This window comes from Saccopteryx bilineata, chromosome 7 (genome assembly GCF_036850765.1).
Source record: "Saccopteryx bilineata isolate mSacBil1 chromosome 7, mSacBil1_pri_phased_curated, whole genome shotgun sequence".
NCBI lineage: Eukaryota > Metazoa > Chordata > Mammalia > Chiroptera > Emballonuridae > Saccopteryx > Saccopteryx bilineata.
The window spans coordinates 25,962,944-25,988,916 of NC_089496.1; the positions used below are offsets into that span (position 1 = coordinate 25,962,944).

The following is a 25,973-nucleotide window of genomic DNA, read 5'->3' on the forward strand; positions in this document are numbered from 1 at the left end:
TCTCATGATGCCAATTCTTGCTTTTACCCAAGGGCTGGACATTTGATTCACAGTTTGTGCCTAGCACTGTTGGAAGAAGAGATGGGGAATTGTAAAAATTTGACCATTAGCTTTTCTCCTTGTCTGGACAGCTGGAAGCTCAGAACATGACCGTTGTAGGAGGTGATATAGTCACACAGTCACCAAACAGTCCTAAATGAGCTGGACACCTCACTCATCACATCTTACTGTAGACAGAATGTTGAGGGTACTAGACAAAAAGAGTTGAGAGATGTGGCTTATTGTTCAACTGTCATACCGTGACTTGCAATTTGGTGAATATTATGCCATCTCTTTGCTTCTTCTGTCCATAAGAAAATCCAGACACACTTTTATGGGTGTAGTCATTTATTTTCAGTTCCACTTATCATAGAATTAGGGGTTTACTTTTATCAAACATGTAGCCTTTCTGGACTATCTGGAGCCTAGAGCGTACAGTACAGAGCTTTGTGAAATATGGTGCCTATGAGAAGTTTCCTCTTATACACAAAAGCCACGGTGCTGGCCTGAAGCACAGAGCCATTGTTGGCATAATCGACGCTTATCTGGGGCTTGTCAGATAGAACATTCTGGATGCGAAGTACCTGCCAGGAAAACATGATCTGTTAGTGCACCCTATGAACAATCATCCTTCAGTAATGCATTCCCTCCCCAAATACTGCAGGACTAATATATCTCTCAGAAATCAATAAGCAAAAATTCTGTATATCTTCATTTTTTCTTCTTCTTCTAATGGGAATGTTAATGTACTAATGATATCTATGCAGTCAGGTTACCTGACATTAGCCTGGTCTGTGGATGGTTTACACAGTTTTGATAGTTCAGACATCTCCTACAGAGGGAGGTGAGGACCAGTGGATGCTCTTAGCAAATTCTTGAACGAATAGTGTTTCTCTTTGGGAAGGGTTTAGCTTTGGACCAGGCCTACAGCAAAGTGGGGGAAACGTGAGAAAAAATGAAAAAGGGACCTCTAGCTAGCAGACCAATCCAATATCAGAACCAGTAAGGTTGTAGTGGTCACAGCCTCACATCTGAGAAGTGGCTAGGAAGCATAAAATATGCATACTTTAGAACTCAATCATGACCTCATACTGCCAGTGGTCCCCAGGAGTAGGATACCCAGACTTTTGGTTGCTAATCAGCAAATATGTAAGAGCTCAGGTTTCCAAACAGCTTGGAGGAAGTTCACTCAAACAGGACATAATAGAAATGAAAAAAACCAATTTGAAATTCATGATTCATGAGTCTATATTGATATCTTCTATTAGAATAACTTTGAGTTGAGTTTTGGCTTTTTATCTTAAGGAAAATCCTACAACGTTGTCTCAGGTTTGTTACAGGAAAATACACAAGCTGGGACCTCATGTAGAAAACACCAGACTCAAGGGAAGGGTGTCAGTGATCACAAAGAAAGAAGTCTTAGCTAAAATAAACAAATGATTAAACTTGAAAATAGAGACATGAGAAAGATCCTATACAGTTTTTCAAATCATCATATAGATCAGCGGTTCTCAACCTATGGGTCGCGACCCTGGTGGGGTCTCTTAAAGCAGACGTTGTTGTTGGGTGTCTGTAAGACAGTTACATTATCACTTTGTGGGGCACATATCTAAGGGAGGATAGCTTACTAGCTTAGGGTAACAATTCTTCAGGTTTTAGGTTCAGGCTGGACTTTTTTTATTTTTACACTTCTTGCTGTCTTTTTTTGTTTTTTAAGAAGCTGTGACAAATATGTTAACCAGAGAAACATTTTTTAAAAACAGAAGAACAGCAATATTGGAAGCAGAAATAACTGTATGTTAAAATTTATCCATTGGCTGATTACCAATCAGGTGAGGGTTTAAAATCTCAATTTCCCAACTTTCCAAATTTAGATTGAAACATAATATCTTTCTTCAAACCTTACCCTCTCCCTAAAGCCTACCCTGATCCCCATATTTAATAATAGGACCTGCCCAGCCCCCCTGTTCTCAGTAATCCTGATTTTCTTTACTCTATTATACGTTTTCTCATAGAACTTACCAACTTCAAACTTACTATATAATTTACTATTTCTTTTCCTTATTGTTTTTTGTCTCCCTCTTCCCCCCTAAGAGCAAGGATCTTTGTATATTTTGTTTGCTGGTATAATCTAACCATAAAAACAAAGTCTGATATGTAATGAGTGCTCAATAAATTTTGAGAATAAATACCTCAGAGTATGACTTCCAAGAATTTATATCTGTATTGAACTTAAGATATTTTTTACTCTTAAACTCAATGCTATAGAAAATGCAATGTAATGCAAAAAAGAAAAAGAAAATGCAATGCATTATGCTATTGTTTTTAATGCCATATAAAATTCAATGGCATATGCTACTGTCTTAAAAGAAATGTTAAATAACACAAATAACATCTTCAAAATGAGACATTCTTTAACACTATTATATATATTAGAACCTGGTGGTAAAAATTAATTAATTTTGTTTTTAGACTACAGTCATTTAAACCCTTTGTTTGAGCTGCATGCTTGGTAGTATGTTGGAAAGTGGGTCCATATGTGGCTCTCCCTTTGTCTAATGTCAGGGCCTGCTCTAAGCCCAAACCCTGATGGACAATATGAATGCTATCTGGGTCAATATGAATACTCAAATTCATATTTTTCCAGTATTCCCATTGGCAGGTATAACCCTTGCTGGATGGGACACGCTAGCTAGCACTGATACTAAATTGGCATCCGGTAACCTGAAAGAGTTAATGGACCATATATCCTCTCCTTGACAAAATCTTTACTCATTCCCTATGTACATTTTTTTTTTTTTTTTGTATTTTTCTGAAGTTGGAAACGGGGAAGCAGTCACACAGACTCCCGCATGCGCCCAACTGGGATTCACTTGGCATGCCCACCAGGGGGCGATGCTCTGCCCATCTGGGGCGTCGCTCTGCCACAGTCAGAGCCATTCTAGCACCTGAGACAGAGGCCACAGAGCCATCCTCAGCGCCCGGGCCATCTTTGCTCCAATGGAGCCTTGGCTGCAGGACGGGAAGAGAGAGACAGAGAGGAAGGAGAGGGGGAGAGATGGAGAAGCAGATGGGCGCTTCTCTTGTGTGCCCTGGCCAGGAATTGAACCCGGGACTCCTGCATGCCAGGCCGATGCTCTACCACTGAGCCAACCGGCCAGGGCCTCCTATGTACATTTGTTCAGGTCTGGAACATCACATGTGACCCACTGACTTCTTCCAAGTCACCTCAACAAATTGTCTCATAGGCTTGTCTCATAGCCTTGCCTGTGAGCTCAGAAAGGTGAAGAACTTACTTCTGACCCTGGAGGATCCTCAGGGTTATACATGAACAGCTTCATGGCATTAGGATGGCATCCTGCCCAAATATCTCCAGTGTCAGGATCAACAGTTAAGTTATCCACGAAGGTGTCCAACTGTATTACCTGCCAACAAAGAGGAAGTAGTGAAGACATTGTTTTGACTTTCTTCCTTACCTTACCCCTACCCCTCATACCAGCTCCTTCTGGCTCCTGAAATTGGTATTTTTAACAGGCTCTGTTACTGAATTTTAAGAAGTGCAAGCATACTCTCACAGCCATTTTTAAAAAATAGCTATCATTCCTTCTTTCAAGGAGCACATTCCTAGGTCAAGCCTGGGAGTTACTGTAAGAGGCATATAGTGTGGGCAAGCTGAGTTATCTTACCTTCAGCTGAGTTAAATCCCAGTTGTCAAGTATTTTCATTATATGAATGTTTTTAGCAAATACATCAGCTACATAGATATACCTTTGAAGTAAATAATATTTACATGTAAGCAAGTAGTATTGAGATGACACTAAATTTTATTTTAAAGAATATATATAGAAATTCACAACAGTTCAATGTACCAATGTAATGCCTTTCTAAACACAGCCAAAAGAGAGAGAGAGAGAGAGAGAGAGAGAGAGAGAGAGAGAGATAATGGAGTGGGTTTTTTTGTTTTTCTTAAGTGTGAAGCGAGGAAGAAGAGAGACAAATTCCTACCTGAGTCCCTACTGGAATCCACCAGGCAAACACCCTACAGACAGTGCTCTACCCATCTGGAGCTGTTGCTCTATTGCTTGGTAACTGAGCTATTTTAGCACCTAAGGCAAAACCATGGAGCTGTTCTCAGCACCGAGGGCCAATTTGCTCCAACTGAGCCATGGCTGTGGGAGGGGAAGAGAGACATAGAAAGAGAGAAAGAGGAGGGGTGTAGAATCAGATGGTTGCTTCTCCTGTATATGCTGACTGGAACTCAAACCCAGACGTCCATATGCTGGACCAATGCTCTACTATGGAGCCAACCGGTCAGGGCCATGGAGTGGTATTTTAAATATATATATTTTTTAATTTAGTGAGAAGAGAGGAAGCAAAGACAGACTCTTGCATATACCCTGACAGGGATCCACCCAGCAGGTCCACTAGGGGGCGATACTCTGCCCATCTGGGGGCATTGCTCTGTTGCTCGGCAACAGAGCTCTTCTTAGTGCCTCAGGCAGAGGCCATGGAGCCATCCACATGGCTTGCTCTAATAGGGTCATGGCTGCAGGAGAGAAAGAGTGAGAGTGAGAGCAAGAGAGAGAGAGAGAGAGAGAGAGAGAGAAGTGAGAGGGGGAAAGTAGAGAAGCAGAAGGGCGCTTCTCCTGTGTGCCATGACCAGGAATTGAACTTGGGACATCTGCACACCTGGCTGATGCTTTACCACTGAGCCAAATGGCCAGGACTATATTTAATATTCTTAAAATGCTTTAAATAAACTTTGAATATGTGCTGTGACTATAAAGTAATGCCATTGGTGTTTCTAGATGATATTCAGGCACCATCTCCTTACTTGGGAGTCACATTTTACTCTTTAAATTGAATGGAGGTAAGTGGACTGCTTAGAGGATAAAAGGAGTCTATATTTCCAAAAACTGGCCCTTGGAAAGAAGAACCAGATGACCATGAAGCTCAGCCACAGTCATTTTTTAAAAAGAGGAAGAAAACTTACAGTTGTTTTCCACAGAGATTATCTCTATTCCTCACCTCAAATTTCTATACCAATATTCAAGGTACTTTTCTTTTGAAAACATCTTCTCTTTTAAAACACTTTAAAAGAGTTTTTCATACAACTGCATGCTAAATAAAATGTGCTTCCTTATAGAAAATTTTGCTGCAGAGAATCAGTGAGTCTGAAACTTTAACAATTGCAATTCCCAACCTAGGTTGGGCCTCCTTCCCTAATAACTTTTGGGGAACTAAACTTAGTATTTGTGGTTAAGGCCTTCCAGCTTCATAAGAAGCAGAGATAATGTGACTCTATTCTCCTTTTCAGTGTGTTAGGTGAGTGTGTTTCTAAAGTCACATAAGAAGTTGGAACAAGGACTTTATATCCTTGAGTCCAAATGCTTCATTTCATTGGAGTGAGCTTAACGGGCAAAGATGACAAATGGTTTACTTAAGATCACACATTCAGTATAAACCCTGATCCATGCCTGATACCTCCACACATATACTGACTACATAAGCTGAGAAAGTAACCCACCTCTTAAGGGAAGGAGTCAATTAAAATATTAAGGCCACAGGGTAGAAAAATTAGAAAAAAAACCCTACTTTTTGTCTGGTGAGATTGTGATCCCATTAGCAGAACTAAATCCGGTGGCTACCACTTTGACCTCTCTCGGACTGTAGAAAAGAACAGAAGTCCACTGAAGGTCCAGGAAGATCTCCAATATTATCATGAAAGAGCTGGTAAAATAGTGGTCTCTGGTGGCATAGAACTGTTCCGGTCCCAGAACCACAATGTCATTCACACTAAATGGGAGACAGAGAGGGAGAGAAAGCCATGGGTTATTTTAAAATAGTGATTGTTGTCAAAATCACCAAATCTCTGCAAAGACCAGTATGTTCATCTGTGTGAAAAAGTATACATGAAATAGTAGGAATTTTAAAAATCTACAAAAAGTATGTAAGTTTTTATTGCCCATGATTTTTTATTTTTTATTTTTTAGCCATTTGTTGTTTTCTCCTTCTTTCCTTCCACAATAGTCAGCAAAAACAAATAATTACACAAATAAGCCTCAAACTCCACATCTTTTGACTGGTAAGTGTTTATAATAGGATCTGTGGCAGTTGTAGTGCCGTTCACCAATAGTTCTGGTTCGCCTTTTTCTGGAATTAAGCTTCTCCAATGTCCTTGATATCATGCCTGGCCTTGCAACTTGCTTTGGCAAATAAAATGAAGTGACGTGTGTGGCTTTTGGATGGAAGACATTAAGAGACAGTTTGTGACCCACCATGCTTCCTCTCCTCTTCCCCAGTAACCAGCAGCTTTTCAGATGATACATAGCATGGTCCTAGCATCCTACAGGAGGATGATGTAAAACTTAGGCCCTGTATCATCTACATCAGAGGTACTGCATCGTGAGAAAACAAGACAAAACTCTGGTTTCAAACCCACTGAAGATGTTAGGGTTTTCTTTTCTGCTATTGTCCTATAACCCAGTCCGTCCTGGTCTTTGTATTTTATCTGAGTAATGTAATTATAAGTGCTGTTCTTTCTTATATGATAAATGTTCTTCAATGCCATTGACATTTTTAAATAAAGCAATTCTTACTCTTACAACATAAAAAAAAGTCATTTCCATTTTGGAAAAGTAAAAAGGAGACAGTGACTTGAAAACAATGTAAAACAAAAAAGATTAGATCTTTTTAGATTTAATTGGGAGAGAAAAATTGGGATCAGTCAGGAAAATATTTTGAAGTTTTGATGTGTAATGACTTTCCCAAGGTCTTTGGGCTACTCATCTTTTGGATCTCAGTGTAAGCATTCCTTCTTCTAAAAAGCATTGCCTGACCCCACAGATTAAATTAAATTCTCTCATGATGCATTTCATAACACCTTGTTCTCCCCCTTGAAATGCTTGGTCAGTGTGTATATGAGGCATCTCTCAAGGTCCTCAGTAGATCCTCAAAACCTCCCCTGCCCTGTTCCAGTTGGCCCTACTTCAACCAGCTCTATATGTTTGACAGATGCTCCACAGTGCAGCTTCATAGTGCTTTACCTCAGGCCTGTTAGGGGCCTCTTACTCCCACTGCAGGCTTCTGTGTTGACATCAAAGCACAGGATAGCACCAGATATGACTGTGCATGTATGGGAATTAACACCTCTTGAAGCAAACCTTTGACAAGTGGGAGACAGAGCTGGTGGATAAGCTCTTCTTCCTTTCTTACTTTGGCCAGATTGTCCTTAAGTTGCTTTTTGGGAGACAATTCCATGCATTTAGTCTTGGTTGACTTAATAATGTATTTGTTATGGACTGTCCCCAATGTGAGTTTCTAGAAGTTCTGTTATAACAATGTACCACAAACTAGGTGATAGCATAAAACCACAGTAATTTATTGTTTTATGATTCTGGAGGCTAGAATTCTGAGATTAAGGTGTTGACAAGGCTATGCTCCCCTTGAATGTCCTGTGGTCTCTCCTTGCTGTCAGTATCCCCAGCATTCTTTGGCTTGTAGAGGCATCAATCCAACCTCACTGTCCATCTTCACATGGCATTCTCCCTGTGAATCTGTTTTCTGATATGGCCACCAATCAGATTGGATTAAGGGCCTACCAATATGGTGGGCCTTAACTAATAACATCTACCAATGATCCTATTTCCAAATCAGGTCATGTTCTGAAATATTGGGGTTAACATTGCAACATATCTTTTTGAGAGGAACGCAATTCAACACATAACACCCTTTCCAACCTGCCTCACTTTTGTGTCCTGGGATTGTACTTCCTAATCAAGTAGTCATGTATGAGGATTTTCCTCAGGCTGTGATTTCTGAAATAACTCTTCCTGTGAGGTCATATATTATGGCATTTGGTCCTTGCAATCACTGGTCAAGTGAGTTATGCCAATAAGAGAATCCCCATTTTGCTTTAGAAATTAAGCACAGGTTAAGGGACCTGTCCAGTTTCTTAGCCACTCCATGGCAGTCTGGTCCCCCTGTGCCTCAGAACCCAGCACAAAATATCATGAGAAGAGTTCAGTAACTTCAACTTCTCTTATGTCTCCTACCCTCTGGCTGTTATGGTTCTCAGATTCTATAGGAGAAGCTCAGACACAATGTTGAAAAAGAGAACAAAGACTAGAAGGTGCACTTCCTCTTGTTTTCCCATTCTTCTAGCTCAACGAAAGATTAATCTCTATTGTTTTAGAGTCTAAACAAATTCTTCATTGTTTGTAGCCTTCAAACAGGCAACCTATCCACTAAACAGCTTACTATTCTTTCAAGACTATAAGAAAGATGTTTATCATTGTGATTAGAGCCCAGCTTTAAATTCAGGCAGAACTAGGGTTATATTCTCGTTCTGCCACTTACAAATTATGTAACAAGGGGCAATTATTTTATCTAAAACTCTGAATCTCAGTTTACTCATGCCTACCACTAAAGGCTGTTGTGAGAATTAAGTATTTTGGTACAGTGCCTGGCACATTATCAAAGCTTGGCAAGTGTGAATTTTTATATGTGCCTACTGGCTTTTTTTCAAATTCTACTTTAAAGCTCTCATTGAACAAAGAAATAGCCCATCCGGAGGTTGGTTTTAACTCCCAGTGGGTACGACTCCCAGAACACAACCTACCAAGACAACTAGAAATGGGTGTAGGTGTTTAAAGAGAGCCCCATACTGACTAGTATTGCATTGCTGCGGAATAAAGAATAGAATTAGAGCTGGGAATCTAATTGAACACCTTTAAAGGATTAAAACGCTTTTAAGAGGTTGGAAAATATAAAGATATTCAATACTAACACAGCAATTTCTATCGAGGTGCTGGGCAGTGTCACCATGGGAACCTTTACAAAGCTTCAGAAAACAATGCTACAAAACAAAAGTTGAAGGAAGCCTGCTGAACCCAGGAAAACAAAGCACACAGCAGAGGTGCCAAATAAATAGAAGTGCAAATTAATCCCGTACCTTTTGAGAAGTTCGTGTTCTATAGTTTTAAGGTGCAGCAGAGAACGTTGTTTTTCTTCAAATTTAAATATCTCCACCGTGGACTCCATGTGGGGATGATTCACAACATAAAGATACACAGTGTGGTCTGAAGTGGAAAGAGCATAATTTCTCATAAGTTTACTTCTATTGCAACTACTATGAGACCTGGTATACAACTTGGTCACGTCCAAGGATTTTTCTTATACATCTTGCATTTGATCACCACAGTCCATCTGATAGGTAAGTCGGACAAAAGCCAGTATCCCTATTTTATTGAAGAAATTGAGACTCATAAAGTGAATGACTTATCAGCAATTTTCCCACCACAACCAAGTGGCAAAGCCAAGCCCCGACACCTCTACAATAGTCTCACCTGCCCCCTTCCTTTCTAACAGAAAGATATACAGCTACAGTGGTGCATAAACAATGTAGTTTCCCTGGATGACTCTTCAACAGGAGGAGTGGGTGCAAGCACACAAAGCTTTGTTGAGAATTCTTTTCAGTGAGAATTGCCTACAGTGCAACATATGGTCAAGGAATGTCAGGGCTCTGTATCTTAAAATAAGCAACACTTCCCAGCTAGAGAATGAACTTCTGACACAAGTCAAACTACCTAAGTTTGCAGTAACAATATTTAATGAGCCCAATGGGCAGGAAATGTAAATATAAATGCCAGAGGAAACAGCCTAGCCAGTTTGGGGTATTATTAACCTCAAGAATGTTGAACTGTTTTCATATTGGAACGTGAACTGCTCTGAACAGGATTGAGGGGAAAAATCCGACTTCACGAAGTCGTTTTCTGGCTTCTCAGGAGCTCTAGGTCGGACGAGCTCTGGAGTTTGAAAAGGCCCACCCTCATCTTCTCCTCTGGACTTGACCTGCATTCAGCTCCCCTGTTCCCTCCGTTGATGGGTTTCCGAGCATATAATACAGCAAGCCCAGGCACTGGAATGGCCCCCGAACCACCTTGATCCAATTGAAGGAAAGGGGCTCCCTCACAGATGAATCTTTCTTTCGGTCTGACCCAGCTCCGCTCCAGGGCCAGGGGCCAGGCAAGCAGAACTGAGTTGGATTTTAGCCCTCACAAGGCCCTCCACCCAGACTCTCCTGTGGACACAGCAGGAGCAATACATGTGCTGCCTGGCCTTGTCCTTCTTCAGGTCTCCACAGGACCCCTCAGAGAAGCCACGCTAGGAGAGGATAATGCTCTTCTCGGTCTTCTCATTCCATTCCAATGTATATGTCTTTTGGCCTTATGAATCAAATGCATAATTAAAGGAGGTGACTAACAAAATCAGATGTCAATCATATACTCAGCTTCTGAGAGCCTGATTATATGCCTGAGGTTAACATGTAAACTATAAACTGGTCCCATTTGAGAACAAACAAACAACCCAAACCCAAACCAATCCTCACTCTCCACCACAAAAAACAAAAAGAGAAACAAGATAACCTTCACCTCTAACACTATTCCATGCAATAAAATAGCTCCAGGTTAATCTGATCACTCCACATTTTCTGGTGAAGCGTCCTATGTCTTGCTGAATGTCAAAAGAAGTGGTGGCTTTTGTATGATTCAAGTAGAGACGGGAACTTTATTTTCACTCAAGTAAAGGTGTAGAATTAGAAGTAAAACCACCTGGGTTCTAGTTCTGGAACTGCCATTTTCTGATGACAGAAGTGAAGCTATCCTTCAGTGCATTTCTTTAAACTCCATTTCTCCATCTATAAAACAGTGTTAATTTCCAAACTTCCTGTCTCATAGAGTTTGTTCATTTATTCAATTAATGCATGTTCATAGAGCAACAGGTATAGTTCTAGACTCTGGGAATCCAGCAATGAACAAGTCATAAGTGCTTTATGGTGATTTCATTCTAGAGAAGAAAACAGGGAGGATATAGTCAGTAAATAAAAGAAACGGAAGTGGAAGATGCCTCCTTCACAGAGCGGCAGCCACTGGAAAAGTGACAGTTGGACTTGGCTCCAAAGGTAAGCAGGAGCTCGCTATAGAGCACTAGTGGAGGAGAAAAAGAAAGTATTTTTTAACATTAATAAACAACATTAATTGACATTTTGATGAATGTTAATAGAAGTACATCAAAAAGATATATACCCTGAAACAGATGGTGGGAAGGCTTCCCTGAGAAGGTGACAATGGCGCTGAGGCCTGAATGATGAGGAAGAGGAAGCCAGAAGTAGCGGGAAGACATTCCCTACGGATGTAAAGACTGAGGCGTCTCTCATTTTATAGGACTAGAAGAAAATCAATGTGGCCGGTCCAAAGAGTCAGGGGGAGAGTGGTGTCTAGTGGGGTGGAGAGGAAACCCAGATGCCAGAATGTGTGGGAGTTGTGCCTAGAACCCCAGGATAATGTGGAGGTTTGAGGTTTATTGTCAGAGTATGGGAACAACATGGAGAATTTCAAGGAAAGAGTGACATGATCAGATTCTCAAAAAATAACTCTTGCTTATGAAAATAGAGGGGAGGTGCAATCATAGTAAAGACATGTTTGGCGCCTGAACTGGGATGGGAGTGGTGAGGATGGAGAGAGGTGGACAGCAAGGAGAGATATTTAAGATGGAAATCAGACAGGACATTGTAACTAGTTGACTGACTGGGGTAGGGAAAGGGAAAGTGTCAAGTTGGGTCCAGGGTTTTATTTTGAGAAATGAGTAAATTATATGTACAGGTACATGAAAATGCTTTATAAGCTATAAAGCAATACAATACTGTTTGGTACAATTATCCTTTTTTTTTTTTTTTTTTTTTTTTGTATTTTTCTGAAGTTGGAAACGGGGAGGCAGTCAGACTCCCACATGCGCCCGACTGGGATCCACCCGGCATGCCCACCAGGGGGCGACGCTCTGCCCATCTGGGGCGTCGCTCTGCCACAATCAGAGCCATTCTAGCCTGAGGCTCTGCCACAATCAGAGCCATTCTAGCCTGAGGCAGAGGCCACAGAGCCATCCTCAGCACCCGGCAAACTTGGCTCCAATGGAGCCTTGGCTGCAGGAGGGGAAGAGAGAGACAGAGAGGAAGGAGAGGGGGAGGGGCGGAGAAGCAGATGGGCGCTTCTCTTGTGTGCCCTGGCCGGGAATTGAACCCGGAACTCCCGCACGCCAGGCCGACGCTCTACCACTGAGCCAACCAGCCAGGACCGGTCCAATTATCTTTTAAAGAAGAGTTTGCTAAGTAAATAAACAGATATAAAGGGCTGGGCAAAAGTAAGTTTACAGTTGTTCATGTGGAAAAAGACGTGAGGGCTACAATTATTTCAATAGCTTTATTATGCAAAAGACTGTCGCTAAGACACCGTAAGCTTACTTTGCCCATCCCATATAAGATTTCAGAGGAATATTTAACCTACTTAATAAGGTAGTATTCAAGCATTTTTAAAGGTACCCATTTATTTAAAGTTCAACAAGTCTGTGTTGGTGCAAACCAACGTTATTGGAGAAGTGAATAGAAATAATTATGAATAATTTCTTTTTATTCATTAAATCAGTTCAGCAAATTTATACTTAATAATGCATTGTAATTCTAGTCTGTATTTGGGAGAATTAATACACCATGTCTTGAAAGATTCTGAATTGTAACACTCCCATTTGACCTTTTCTTTATGTAGTTATTATTAATTAGATTCACTGTGCTTACTTTCTCCGTGCTCTGTGGACCCACAAATATTTATAAATTAAATTAACCTGGAGTTATGAACTATCAACAACTGAAAAATAATAATGGAAATTGTTTTAAAGCATAAACAGTATATTAATATATTTTTTATAACAGCTTTTTGGAGATGTAATTCCATTGCCATTAAACTCATGCTTTCAAAATATACACATTAGTAGTTTTTAGAATATTCACAGAATTGTACAACCATAACCACTATTTAGTAACAGAACATTTTCATTACCCCCAAAAAAGAAACCTCATATCTAACAACTGTCACTACCTATTCCCCACTCCCCCCAACCATTGCCAACCACTAATTTAGTTTTTGTTTCTATGGATTTGTCTATTCTGGGCAAGCTATGAATGGAATCATACAATATGTGGCCTTGCATGATCAAATTCTTTCATTTAAGATAATGTTTACAAGATTCATCCATGTTGTAGCATATATCAGTACTTCATTCCCTTAATTGCTGAAAAATATTTCTTTATATAAATATACCACTTTTTTATGCATTCATCAGTTGATGGGAATTTGTATTATTTACAACTTGGGGGTATTAGGAGTAATGCTGCTATTAAGATCTGTGCATAGTATTTGTGTGGACCTAGCTTTTCAATTCTCTTGGGTATGTACCAAAGAGCGACTCTCTGGATCATATGCTAATACTATGTTAAACTGCTTTCAAAGGTGACTGCACCATTTTACAATCAGACCAGAAAAGTGGGAGAGTTCCAATTTTTCTACATCCTTGTCAACGTTTGTTATTGTCTGTTCTTTTTCATTATAGACACCCTAGTGGGTGTGAAGTGGTATCTCATGGTGGGTTTGATTTGCATTTCACTAATGACTAAGGATACTGAGCAGCTTTTCATGTGTTTGCTAGCCATTTGTATATCTCTTTGGAAAAATGTCTAAGATCCTTTGCCCACTTTTTAATTGGGTTATTTGTCTCTTTGTAGTTGAGTTGTAATGATTATTTATATATTCTGGATACAAGCCTCTTATCAGATGGATGATTTGTAAAGTTTTCTTTCATTCTCTGGGTTGTTTCTTCACTTTCTTCATTGTGTCTTTTGAAACAGAACACTTTTAATTTTAATGAAATCTGATTTATCTATTTTTTCTATGTTATGTTTTAAATGTCACACAATTGTTTTCAAAGGGCCTTTCATTTCTAAGTTAGATTTCTGAGAACAATATGCAAATGATCTTGATGGTCAAATGAGAAGAAAAAGAGATCGGAGGAAGAGGAGAGTTACGACTTCTAGTGTTCCTTCTTTAACGCAATGTTTAAAAACGTTCTGACACTCATTTATTACCTTACACATGTACATCTTTATGTAAAATAACATCTTTTCTCCTTTCACACGCATGTCGAGTCGTTGGGGATAAGTGATTTCTATTTCCCTCATTGCCCCCTTATTCCGAAACATTCAGGCTTTACCTTTGTCGATGAAAGTACTGATCCCATGTGGATTAAATGATGCTTTGTCAAAACCATCACTGATGTTTAGTGCCTGTATCCTGGGGTTTTGCTCATTCAGATCCATCATGAAGATTTGTCCTGGCTCATCAGGTGCAAAGGATGGCATACCTGGGTATTTTAATCCCTTTAAAAAATAGAGAGTAAGTATGTACATCTTATACATATTAAAACAATGTTTTCATGTGGAAGTTAAAAAGCTCAAAGCCTAGCAAAACTGTTCAAAGCTTTGAATTTCTTTAAGAATCTGGGACTTCTGCCTCTGTTAACTGTTGCCAATTTCTGATCTGAGGGATTACCAATGTCATCTAAGCCAGTGTTTTTCAATTGCCAATACAGTCCCTCAGAAATTTCATGCTGGACTGTGAGTTAACCACCCTGATGTTGTTTGAAGATTATAGTTTGAAGGGTGGATCCAGGCTGGGGCACATGCAGGAACCTGTCTCTCTGCCTCCCCACCTTCCTGCATATCACCTAAAAAGGAGAAAGAAAGAAAGAAAGAAAGAAAGAAAGAAAGAAAGAAAGAAAGAAAGAAAGATAGAAAGAAAGTTAACTCCATCACCTGTTTATTTGGTTTCTTGTTCTCTAGGGCCTGTCATTAGAAATTATATCCTCTCCATTTATTTTTACCAAAGCCCCCTTCTTTTTCCTGAAAATTTTCTCATTTTTCATTGGCCCCTAACTTTACTACTTCTTTAAACAGACATTTATATTGCCTTCCCTTCACTATCAAATTTCTTAGAAACCACTTGATCTTGTTGCCTGAATTGATTTGCTTGAACTCTCAATTGCCTGAAATCAGTATTCTATAGTTCATAGAAATGCCTCTGTAAAGGTCGTATCAATGGCCTCCAAAATTTCTTATTTGATAACCTCTCTACTTTCTCTTGCTTATGGCTCTGTGGCATTTGGGCACAATGGTAAACCCCTTTGTTTCTTGTAAAAAAAAAAGTTAGGATTTCCTGATAGAAGTCTTGCTTGGTTTCCTGCCTCTTCCACCTTCTGTCTGTCCTCACCCATCCTTCTCTCCTTCCTGCTCTATGTTCTTTCCTTGCAGATCTTATTCATAAGGCATCAGGAAGTTCTTCTATTCCAATGACTTTTCAATCTGCACATTTAACTGGAATCACCCTCTGAAGTTCTATCTTGCATTCCCAACTTCTTCCTAAGGATAGCGCATAATCAAATTGTTGTAACCTAAATCAATATTCTCTCCTCGAATCCTGCCTCTCATCCACATATATTATTCTCCTTTAAGGGCATCACTGTTCTCCTCAATATCACACCATAAAATTCAGTCTTTAAGTCTACTCTTTACCCCATAGTCAATTGGTCTTCAAATCCTGTGGCTTAGATAATGGCACCATTGAGCGGAAAAAATATCAGAGACATCTAATCCTTCCCTGTTTACCTATGAAATATTTTACTTTTTCTTTTTTTAAATGTGTTTATTTATTTCAGAGATAGATAGATAAACATTGATTTGTTGTTTCATTTATTTATGTACTAATTGGTTGGTTCTTGCAGGTGCCCTGACCACGGAGTTGAAACTTCAACCTTGGCATATCAGGACAACACTCCAATCAACTAAGCTAGCAGCCAAGGAAAAACCTTACTTTTTCACATGAGGAAAATTAAGCGCAGAGAAGCCAATTGCCTAAATCATTCAGGTCATTAATTAGTCAGCTTCTTTTGCCACACACATACAGAAAGATTTGATAGTGGAGAATACCATCCAGGAAGGAAGGTCAAGGCAGAACACCACAGCAAGTGTGCCATGGTGGCTTGGAGAAATGTGAGAGCACTGCCAATGAGTAAAAGGACTGGCTCTTCTAGAGAGGAATTTAATTTGATACGGAAATAAGGGTGGAGAAATGCAAAAATCTTGACCTAGATTAAGTGTCATGATGAATAAAACATCTCTAAAAATGGCTTCACAGTCTCTTGGTTTTCTGTTTAAGGCAGCTGAGTAAGAATGTGTGGCCAGTTACTGCAAGCGATTCTGTTGATACCATTCCCCGCTGAAAATCACCTGGAGGTCCAGGCATCTTCTTTTCCCCAACGGACCACACGTAGGTATGGACAGGCATTGAAATTGTCCACTGGCCTCATTCACCAGCACATACATTCCGTAAAGATTCAAGCACCTCGGTATGCCAGGGAGTGCGTTATGTGCTGAGAATGGCCGTGAATTCTCTAAAGTCCTGACCTTGAGGAGCTTGAAATCTAGGGAAGCAGCACCAGGAAAACTCATCAGATTTAGTATCATATGTAAGGGCCTAAGTACAGGGCACACAAGGACCAGAGAAGAGGCACCTCACCCAATGAAACAGTGTCAGAGAAGACTATTTTCAAGAAGTAAAGTGCAACCACAGTGAGGCCTCACAGTGAACTAAAAGCTAGCCTACATGTGTAAAGAAGGGAGCAAAGAGAAGCATGCCAAGGACCAAGGTAAGGAAGCAAATGTCTTGCTCAGTGCCTCTACGTAGACTAAAAATATCTATCACACAGAATTACTTTGGAAATCAGCAGCTTCCAAACATGTTCTAGGACGGCAAGAAAGGGTGACAGGAGGAAAATAAGAACAGGGGCTTGATTTACTACAGTCATGAACATTAAAAACAAGCAAAGACCCCCACCCCCTCCTTCCTCTCTGTCTCTCTCTTCCCCTCCCGCAGCCAGGGCTCCATTGGAGCAAAGACGGCCCGGGCGCTGGGGATGGCTCCTTGGCCTCTGCCCCAGGCGCTAGAGTGGCTCTGGTCTCGGCAGAGCGACCCCCCAGAGGGGCAGAGCATCGCCCCCTGGTGGGCAGAGTGTCGCCCCTGGTGGGCGTGCTGGGTGGATCCCGGTCGGGCGCATGCGGGAGTCTGTCTGACTGTCTCTCCCCGTTTCCAGCTTCAGAAAAATACAAAAAACAAACAAACAAACAAAAAAAAAAACCAAGCAAAGAACATCCTCCTTAGCCCATAGGTATGAGTTGTTTATTAGTTTACAAATAGAGCTCCATTATTTAACACTTCGTGTTAACATTTCACATGGAATTATTTGTGATGAAAATCTCTATTTTCCGTATAGCGATAATTTGGTACTTTTAGTTCCAGTGAAAATAGAAAAGAAGCACACAGTATGAACCACAGATATTATTTCCCTAACAGCAAAGAAATCTCCTAGCTATACAACAATCATTTTGAAAGGTCTATTTGGTATAACATTGCAAATCTAAATTGGCAATAGAAATGTAAGTCAACAAAGAAATGGGTTTTCTAGACAGTTTTGTCTTATTGTTGATTTTGGAGGAAAACTAAAGAAATAAAATTCTTCCCACCTACCCACCATCTCCAGCAATTTCAAATACAGACAAGATCCTGACTATACTGTGCATATTTAAGAATTTAGAAATACAGGCCATTAAAGGTCATTATGTGTGCCCCTCTTTTGGCCAATATTATATAGATTTAAAAGTTCATGTTCTTTGTTGTTGTTTTTTTTGGGGGGGGGGGGGCTAAAATGGAACATTGGGCATACAATTCCAGAAATCAGAATTCACACTGAAAAGAAATCTGCTTTTTCAACATTTTATGTCCCATTTCAAATTGTAACTGATTTAACAAACTTATGCTGATTTTCAACATTTTCATAACATATACATTTAGTTAATTGAAATTAAATCACTTGCATAGTTTCCTGATCATTGCAAGCCCGTAAGGTGGTATTGGGGATGAAATGCAGACTTTTTGCTACTTCTCCTTAGAGAAGAGCTGGAAAGCATAAAAGAGAACCCAAGATGGAAAGTACTTTGGGTTTTTAATTGAGCAACATGGTCACGTTCAATCCACAGAGCTTTACAGAGCTCCAGACACATATGATGAGAGGAATATTAGTTAGTGATAAGATGGCTACCGGAAGCTGAGGCCCAGCCAAATACAGCAAAGATGGGAACGGACAGCAAAGGGACAGATCTAGACATTAGTCTAGGAATTTAACAAAAATCATTACACATTTATTGAGACCCCACTGAGTATGCAACTGCCACAGGGAGCAAGCCTGAGCACTCCTGTGGTGTCCTGATGAGGCCTCCAGAATCTTGTTTTGACTTTTTTTTTAGTTGACTGGTTTACCCGCAGGTGGTATGAGTGCATAGGGGTCCATCTGGCAGCTGTAGTCAGCTACATTAATGTGCTGTCTACACAGTTATTGACACAAGTATCTGAGGGGTATGGGAAATACTCACACTGGAGATAAAAGCCAGCCCACTAGGAAGTATATCAATATCTTCAGAGCCATTTTCTGCAAAAGAAGTGGAGGACCAGAAAGATGAATGTTTGAAAGTTTAAAAGATAAATCACACAGTCAAAACTTTGAGCTTCCTTTGGAAACTACATTGACTCTTGCAACTATTTACTTGGGAAACTATATTGACTATTAAGAATCCCACAGCCATGTTACTGTAAAGTAAAACCCGAGTCAGACTCCAATACAAATTTTTTTTTTTTTTTTTAGAATTCCATCTCAGGAGAAAAAAATAAATGACCATAAAATAAATTGATATTCTAGATTTGTTATTTAAATAATTATACCTAGGGTCTGTCCTGAGAGATTCAACTTTATTTCCCATAGAAGACTGATCTATAGACCAAGTGATAACATTTGGAAAGTTGTTATTGTAAAAATCTCTTAAAAGCCTCTCTGCCAAGCATTTCTCTTCTTCCAACTTGTTGAGGCTTAAACAGTTTATTATTCTAATCATATCGGGAATTTTTTTATACTATTTGCTCTCTTTTACAAAGGTAATACATCTAAGATAAACTATTAAATATAAATGAATTTGAAAGAGTTTGGTCAGATTTCCATTGAGAGCTAGTATTGAGTATTTTTCTTTGGAAAGAAACACATAATAAGTAAGTGCTGACAGAGATCGGGATGAAAAAGGACTTGCTTGGCTCCTAGTAGAGAGATAGAGCAACAGTGACATGGCCCAAACAGTCAGGGCTGAGGGTAAAGGCGTTGGTTATCCAGTATGGCAAAATGTATTTTACAAATCTGGTAGAATCAATATGTATCATGGCCACATGCTCTTCTTAACATGTGATGTTTATACTCTTCCATCAAGAAGTAAAGTCTATATTCTCTTCTCTCTCTCTCATACACACACACACACACACACACACACACACACACACACACACACCATGAACCTTAGGAGCCCTGGGACCCCTGAACCCAAATGTAAGGAATCTAGCTACTTTCAAGTGACTCAGGAGTGACTACATACAACGTAGAGAAAGAATGCCCTAACAGACCCATAGAAAGGGTCCTGCCAAAGCATGGCTATCAGTTAATACTACCATCATGTCCCCTTGGAGTAAAGGTTCCGACAGCCAGCCAAAAAACAAACAAACAAGCAATCAATCAAAAATAACCTATTGTGGAATAGACATCTATCGTGGGGACCCAGGAAACTGCAGGAGGGGAAAGGGAAGACTGGAAGGTAAGAAGACACCAAAACACAATAGCTGCCCACTTGATAATCCTGCTCAGGACAAGTTCTAATAAAACTATTTAGATTTCAAGTGAAGCTTTGAGGAGAGACCAGGGCAGCCGAATAGCTGCCTGGTTGAGACAATCATCGGCAAAGCCTTGAGGGAAAGATGAACTTAATACAAAAGACCTATAAGAGGCCCTGGCCGGTTGGCTCAGCGGTAGAGCATCGGCCTGGCGTGCGGGGTACCCGGGTTCGATTCCCAGCCAGGGCACATAGGAGAAGTGGCCATTTGCTTCTCCACCCCCCACCCCCTCCTTCCCCTCTGTCTCTCTCTTCCCCTCCCGCAGCCAAGGCTCCATTGGAGCAAAGATGGCCCGGGCACTGGGGATGGCTCCTTGGCCTCTGCCCCAGGCGCTAGGTGGCCCTGGTCATGGCAGAGCGACGCCCGGGAGGGGCAGAGCATCGCCCCCTGGTGGGCAGAGCTTCGCCCCTGGTGGGCGTGCCGGGTGGATCCCGGTGGGGCGCATGCGGGAGTCTGACTGTCTCTCCCATTTCCAGCTTCAGAAAAATACAAAAAAAAAAGACCTATAAGACATGATTTCTGGAGGTTAGGATTATTTTACCTTTCATCCTTTCTACCTGCAAAGAATATTGGGGAAGGAAAACAAAAAGAGAGTTTCTTTCATCAATAAAAATTAACCACAAAAGTCTAGGTCTTAAAGAAAACACAAATCAGAATTTTCCCCCAACTCTGTTACGGCCTAGCACACGCTGCCTAAAATCCTTCCGTAGGTTTCTACTGCCTCGGAAAGCCATCCACTCATTAAATATAATAGTTGGGTCTTGTGAGTATTGTCTCATTAGTGAGCTTTTCTTTAATATTCAGCCCGCCTTTTTTTAGTCAGACCAACTTATTAATATTTCACCTTTTGCACCTCAGATTTTCTGTTTTCTGCTACCATTGTACTTTCCTGAATCTTTCATAATAAAAATGTGTTGGCAGTATATAAGAAAGGCGGTGCTACACAACAGAGGGTACAATGCATAGAAGAAAACCATTCTGTTTCATAATCTGCCTAGTTCTAGACCATTGGCAAGTGATTTCATTCTCCTGTATGTCAGTTTCCTAATCTGCAAGGACAGTTAGCAGCACCAACCTTACAGTTCAGCTATGAAGATAATGTAAATATCCCCATCCTGAGGCTGAGGACTCAGCAGAAGGTTCATAGACATGAGGCCAGTGGTTCTCAAGGTGTGCCCTAGGGCGCACTGCTATGCCCTAAAAGATTTCCAGGTGCGCCCTATGGTATTCCAGAGAAATATGTGCCTGTTAAGGACCAAAAAACCAACAGGGTTTTTGGAGTTTAGATTTTTGGGGGACAGAGGTGTGGGGAATTGGCTGTAAGCTGACAGTTTGCCCAACCCCCCATCTTACTAGCCTGATTAGGTTGCAAAAGGCTATTAAGCTATGGTGCTGCACTTGATCTTAGCCAAAAGGCCGAGAAGCAATATATGGTGCTGGATTGTTTACACTACCCCCCATGTTCTCCGGAAAGACTGGAGGCGAGTTTCTTCTATCCTTTGATATAAAGTTAAGATGATATGTATGGTGGGGGTTTTCTACACTCAACACAATTAAGAGTAAAATGACAGGAATTCTTCAATGTACTGACGAGGAAATGAGAGTTTGCCTTTCAAATATATGGCCAAACACTGAAGAAATTGCTAGGACACATCAGGCTCATGTTTCTCATAAACACAAGAATGAAAAAACTTAACACATTTGCGCCAGGACCTGCCGAATTTACTAAATCTTACTAAGAATGTGTGTATATATGTAAAAAGATAACATTTTTGTTGTTTTTTTATTTTTTAACCCTTCTTTTTTATGAATTCTAAAAAGCATAACAAAAAATGTAACATAAAAATATTTTTTAATCTCAGAATAAATTTAATTTTGTCATATTTATTTCATTTAATTACCATAAAAGCACATCTGGACTTTATATTTTTTTATTTAATATTTGACTTAATTATTATAACATATTTCTCAGAAATTTGTATATAGTGTGCCTAAAATTATTTGTAGGATTTTAAATGCACCCCGACTTCAAAAAGTTTGAGAACCACTGCACTAGGCAGTATTATTATTTTTAAATCCCATTGACAAATGATCCATGATCATTCTAACTTGTTTAGCTCTCCGTAATAAGATGTAAATATTCTATTAGACACAAGAAATAACATGGCATGTTTTTTCTTCTACTCCCAGCTTGCTTCTTTTAAATCATTCACTTCAAAATATTTGGATAATCAGTACATTGATTAATGTCCCACAAAGATAACTATGGTTTTAGTTTCTCAAATCTGTTTGAATTGAGAGAAGAACTGGATGTTAGTAATCATCAAGTCCAGCAATTTTCAACCTTTTTCATATCATGGCACACACAAACTAATTACTAAAATTGGGTGGCACACCAACAAATATGATTTTTGCTTATTTGACAAAAAAATTAGTATAACTTTTAATCACTCATACCAGACAGCTATTGTTGTGCTGGCTGTTGTCATTTCTTTTTTATTTGACAATCACACAGTTTGAAAAGCTCTGATTTAGATCATCTACCTCCTGCATGGGCACGTAACTTTTGCTCAGGCTGAGACACACAACGCAAAGAATCCAGCCTGCCTAAAAATGCCATGTAGTCATTCCTTCCCAGGTCTTGCTTCTTCCCCAGAATACTGTCATGCAGCTGGGCAAGGTTCCCAGTTATTCAGAAACCCACCTAGTCATATCTTTTCTCCATCAGAATTTCGTACAAGAGCTAGGGCTTTTGAAAACAAAAGTTAAGAAGGAGTTGGTCTTCAACTCTTCCTGATTTCTAGCCAGTAGCACAAACCTCTTCAAAGACCAGGGTGCACAAGAGCCAGACAACTTTATTTTAGAAATTGAGGGGGGGTGGAAAGAAAGGAAGAAAACTAAATTTAAAAAGGGTTCTTTTTTAGCCTGACCTGTGGTGGCGCAGTGGATAAAGCGTCGACCTGGAAATGCTGAGGTCGCCGGTTCGAAACCCTGGGCTTGCCTGGTCAAGGCACATATGGGAGTTGATGCTTCCAGCTCCTCCCCACCTTCTCTTTCTCTGTTTCTCCTCTCTCTCTCTCTCTCTCTGTCTCTCCCTATCCTCTCTAAAACAAATAATAAAAAAAATCACCTCTTACCTAAGAGTGTGCCTTATAAAAAAAAAAAGGGTTCTTTTTTATTTCTGATTTGATACATCTATATTATAAACTTCTCTCACAATAAACTATGCTGTCATCCTGTCACATATTGATAGATAAGTTCCAGTCCTTGACCTTAGGGAGTTTGTACTCTGATATTGGGGAAAAGAGAAAACACTGCCAGCTATAAAATAAAGTAGGTGGTAGGTGTCATAAGTGAACCAGGCTTTCGAAATGTGATAATTCAGAGATAAGAATTAAGCTGATTTCAGAAAGCAAAGATGAAGAAATTAATGAAGAGAATTTCATAAGCGAAGGTGAGAAAGTGAAAGTTGGATTCATTCCTGGGACAGTAAACAGAATCTAGCTGAACTTTTCTTTTCAAGTATACTTCTCTAGGGAAATGGGAGGTTTGGAGCCCAAATAAGCAGGCACACAGTAACTAGCAGGTGGGATTAGCCCTATACGGGGTCACTAGGAGGGTGATGTCAACATGTGTTTTGTGGAACAATGAAGAACAAGAGGAAAACAATGGTTTCTGGATTGTGAACTGAGTCTCTTTGAGAATGGGGGTGTCATGCATGAGAGAAGTCTAGAAGAAGACCTGGTTGTGAGTGGGGGTTTAAGGGAGGAAATATCAGAACTGCAAAGTAGAATAAAGTAGATTTGAAACTTGAAAAAAACACCTGCCATTTGAGAGGTTAAGGATCCAGCTATGGATTTGTAACTAATTTCTTTAAAGACATCTCAGTAGGCTGTGAGATCCTTGAGGATAAGGGCTAAGTCATATTCTTCTTGGTACTTACAGATAGGTTTTGAAGAAAGTGACGCTTGAAGCCAGAAATATCAAGGAGAGGGAAGAAGAAAAAGGAGAAATAAGATAGGCAACAGAAGAAGATAGAGAAGGGGATGAAATATCACAGAAGGGCCAGGAAGAGAGTTTGGCGAGGGACAGGCCAAGTACTTGTCAGTGACATTCTTCAAATGATACACATCAGTAAGAAAGAGAACTGAGAAAAAGCAGCTAGTTTTTGCAATGAAGGGGCCCCATGAAAACCTTGGATGAGGTGGCTAGGGTAACTTGAAAGGTTCAGGTGTAGCAGGAGATTAAACCAGTTGGCAGCCTCGGTCATGTGGATGGTGAGTAAAAAACTGTGCGGACCCTTCCGGAGACTGTCCCATACATACCAATTTCCTCAATGAGGTGGCAATTAGGATATTCTACTGGCTCTACTTCTCGAAGCGTATTAAATCTTTGTCTGTGGAAGACGAAAACACTAGAGGTCAACACATGACTTCCAAAATCAATGTCTAAACACGGTTTTTAATTACTTTCATAGGCATTAACTCTCTTTCATCATTTATAGGTAGCATAAGAAGTAAGTACACGGCTCCTTGTATTTACATTTAATTTACATAATGTGGACATTATGTGGGCAATGTGCTTATATCAACTAACCTCACCCAGTTGCTGTTGAAAGACTAAAATATAACTATACATGAATAACACTTTGTTGCCAAAATAAGTGATGATATTTATTGATGATAGTACTATTCACTTAAACGTATAAGATATATTATTTAATTTGATAAATCACTGTCTAATATAAATCTGTACTTTGGTTCTCCTTAAGCCACTATGGCCTTGCCTTTTGACCCATCTACCTCCCCAAACTACTTTCCCCAAATACAAATTCCCCTTGTAACTAAACCCGGTAGCCTTTGCTTTAACTTTATCATTTAAGAATTCTTATGCTGAATTGGCCACATTATATTCAATATTGTGTTATTGTTTTCACAGTGAAATATTCATTTAAATACCAGGGATAAGTTTAAATTTTTATTAAGCAGTATTCAGGAAGATTACACTTTTGACTTACCTTACTGTCACTTTTTAAAATATATATATGCCTTAGCTCTACTTTATAATAATTATTTTTAATAATTATCTTAATTGGAGTGCCCTGTGAGCAAGTGTTATAATATTATATGTTATAATATGTATATAATATAATATACATACTCAAGCTGAAATAGATAGTATTACCAAAAGGGTCCTCAAGATATTCCAACTTCTATGTAGAGAAATAAATAAAAGCACCCCAAACACAGGTGAAGATAACCAGAGATTTTAGGTACACTCAGAGATGTGTGGCATCACCCAACATTTCCCCCTTCCAGCCCAGTATTAACTCAGGCCTGAGATATTTCTGCCTATCATACTTAGATCTTTCAATTCAAAAGGTCCCATACCAACAAAATGCCAGTTACCACCTGAACATTTCAGCTCATTCCCCTCCTGTCTGAATAGCTCTGAGATGAGTTCTGCAACCCAGTCTTCATCAAGGTTAAACTGGCCCTGGGCAATGTCAGAGTCCGCCACAAGAATCTAACGTGGTAGCCTGGTCCCCTATCCCAAACCCACCGCTTCCAACGGAGTTTTGGCAGGAGCAGGAGTTTTTGTAGGAGCAGAATGCAGAGAGCGACCTGGAAGGGAGATTTGGGACGGTGACTTCCAGGAAGCAAATGAGGGCGCTTCTGCCCCACTATTTTAGGAACGGGAAGCAGTTCGCTCACTTTCCACCTCAGTTTGCCTAGCTGAAGTAAGGAGCGAGGTTCCAAAACTGCTCATTCCTACGGGCCAGCAAGGTGGCACCGGGCAGACGACGATGTAACTTGCAAGAGGAAAAAGAGCTGAGGACGCCCCATCAAGATGCAAACTCACCTAAATGCCACAAACCTCTCCCCAATTAAGGCCAGGCCGGCCCCGAGCAGGGTCAGCACCGCCAGCTTCCCCATAGTTCCGGGGACCCAGTAACAGTAGGCCGTCCCCAAGTCCTGTTGGAGGGCGTGGCGAGAGGTTCCGGACCCGCCCCTTGATTCGGCCCGCCCTGCCCTCCGCCTTCCCCGCAGGTGCGGCGGGACTCTGCGGGACTCTGCGGGACCCTGCTGCACGCCCCGGCTGTGGCGCGTGTCCCTCGGCCCCTCTCCGCTGCGCCCCGCCCCGGGTTCTGGGCCACCTTTCTGCTGTTCAAGGCCACCTTTACGCACGAGGTTCAAAGCGAGACCTTGTCTCGCGGAATTCTCTTTATTTTCC

The 25,973-nt window shown here is 40.4% G+C and overlaps 1 protein-coding gene across 1 annotated transcript; it reads right to left on the bottom strand.

Moving 5' to 3' along the window:
- Positions 1-369: 369 nt before the first annotated feature.
- Positions 370-25,814, bottom strand: PON3 (paraoxonase 3). The gene is made up of 9 exons (XM_066240411.1): positions 25,602-25,814; positions 24,065-24,135; positions 18,407-18,462; positions 14,137-14,302; positions 8,993-9,119; positions 5,635-5,835; positions 3,726-3,807; positions 3,336-3,464; positions 370-623 (listed from the first exon to the last, which is right to left on the bottom strand). Exons 1-9 carry the CDS (start codon positions 25,673-25,675, stop codon positions 465-467), a joined length of 1,065 nt encoding a protein of 354 aa, XP_066096508.1. The 5' UTR covers positions 25,676-25,814; the 3' UTR covers positions 370-464.
- Between the last annotated feature and the right edge of the window lie 159 nt (positions 25,815-25,973).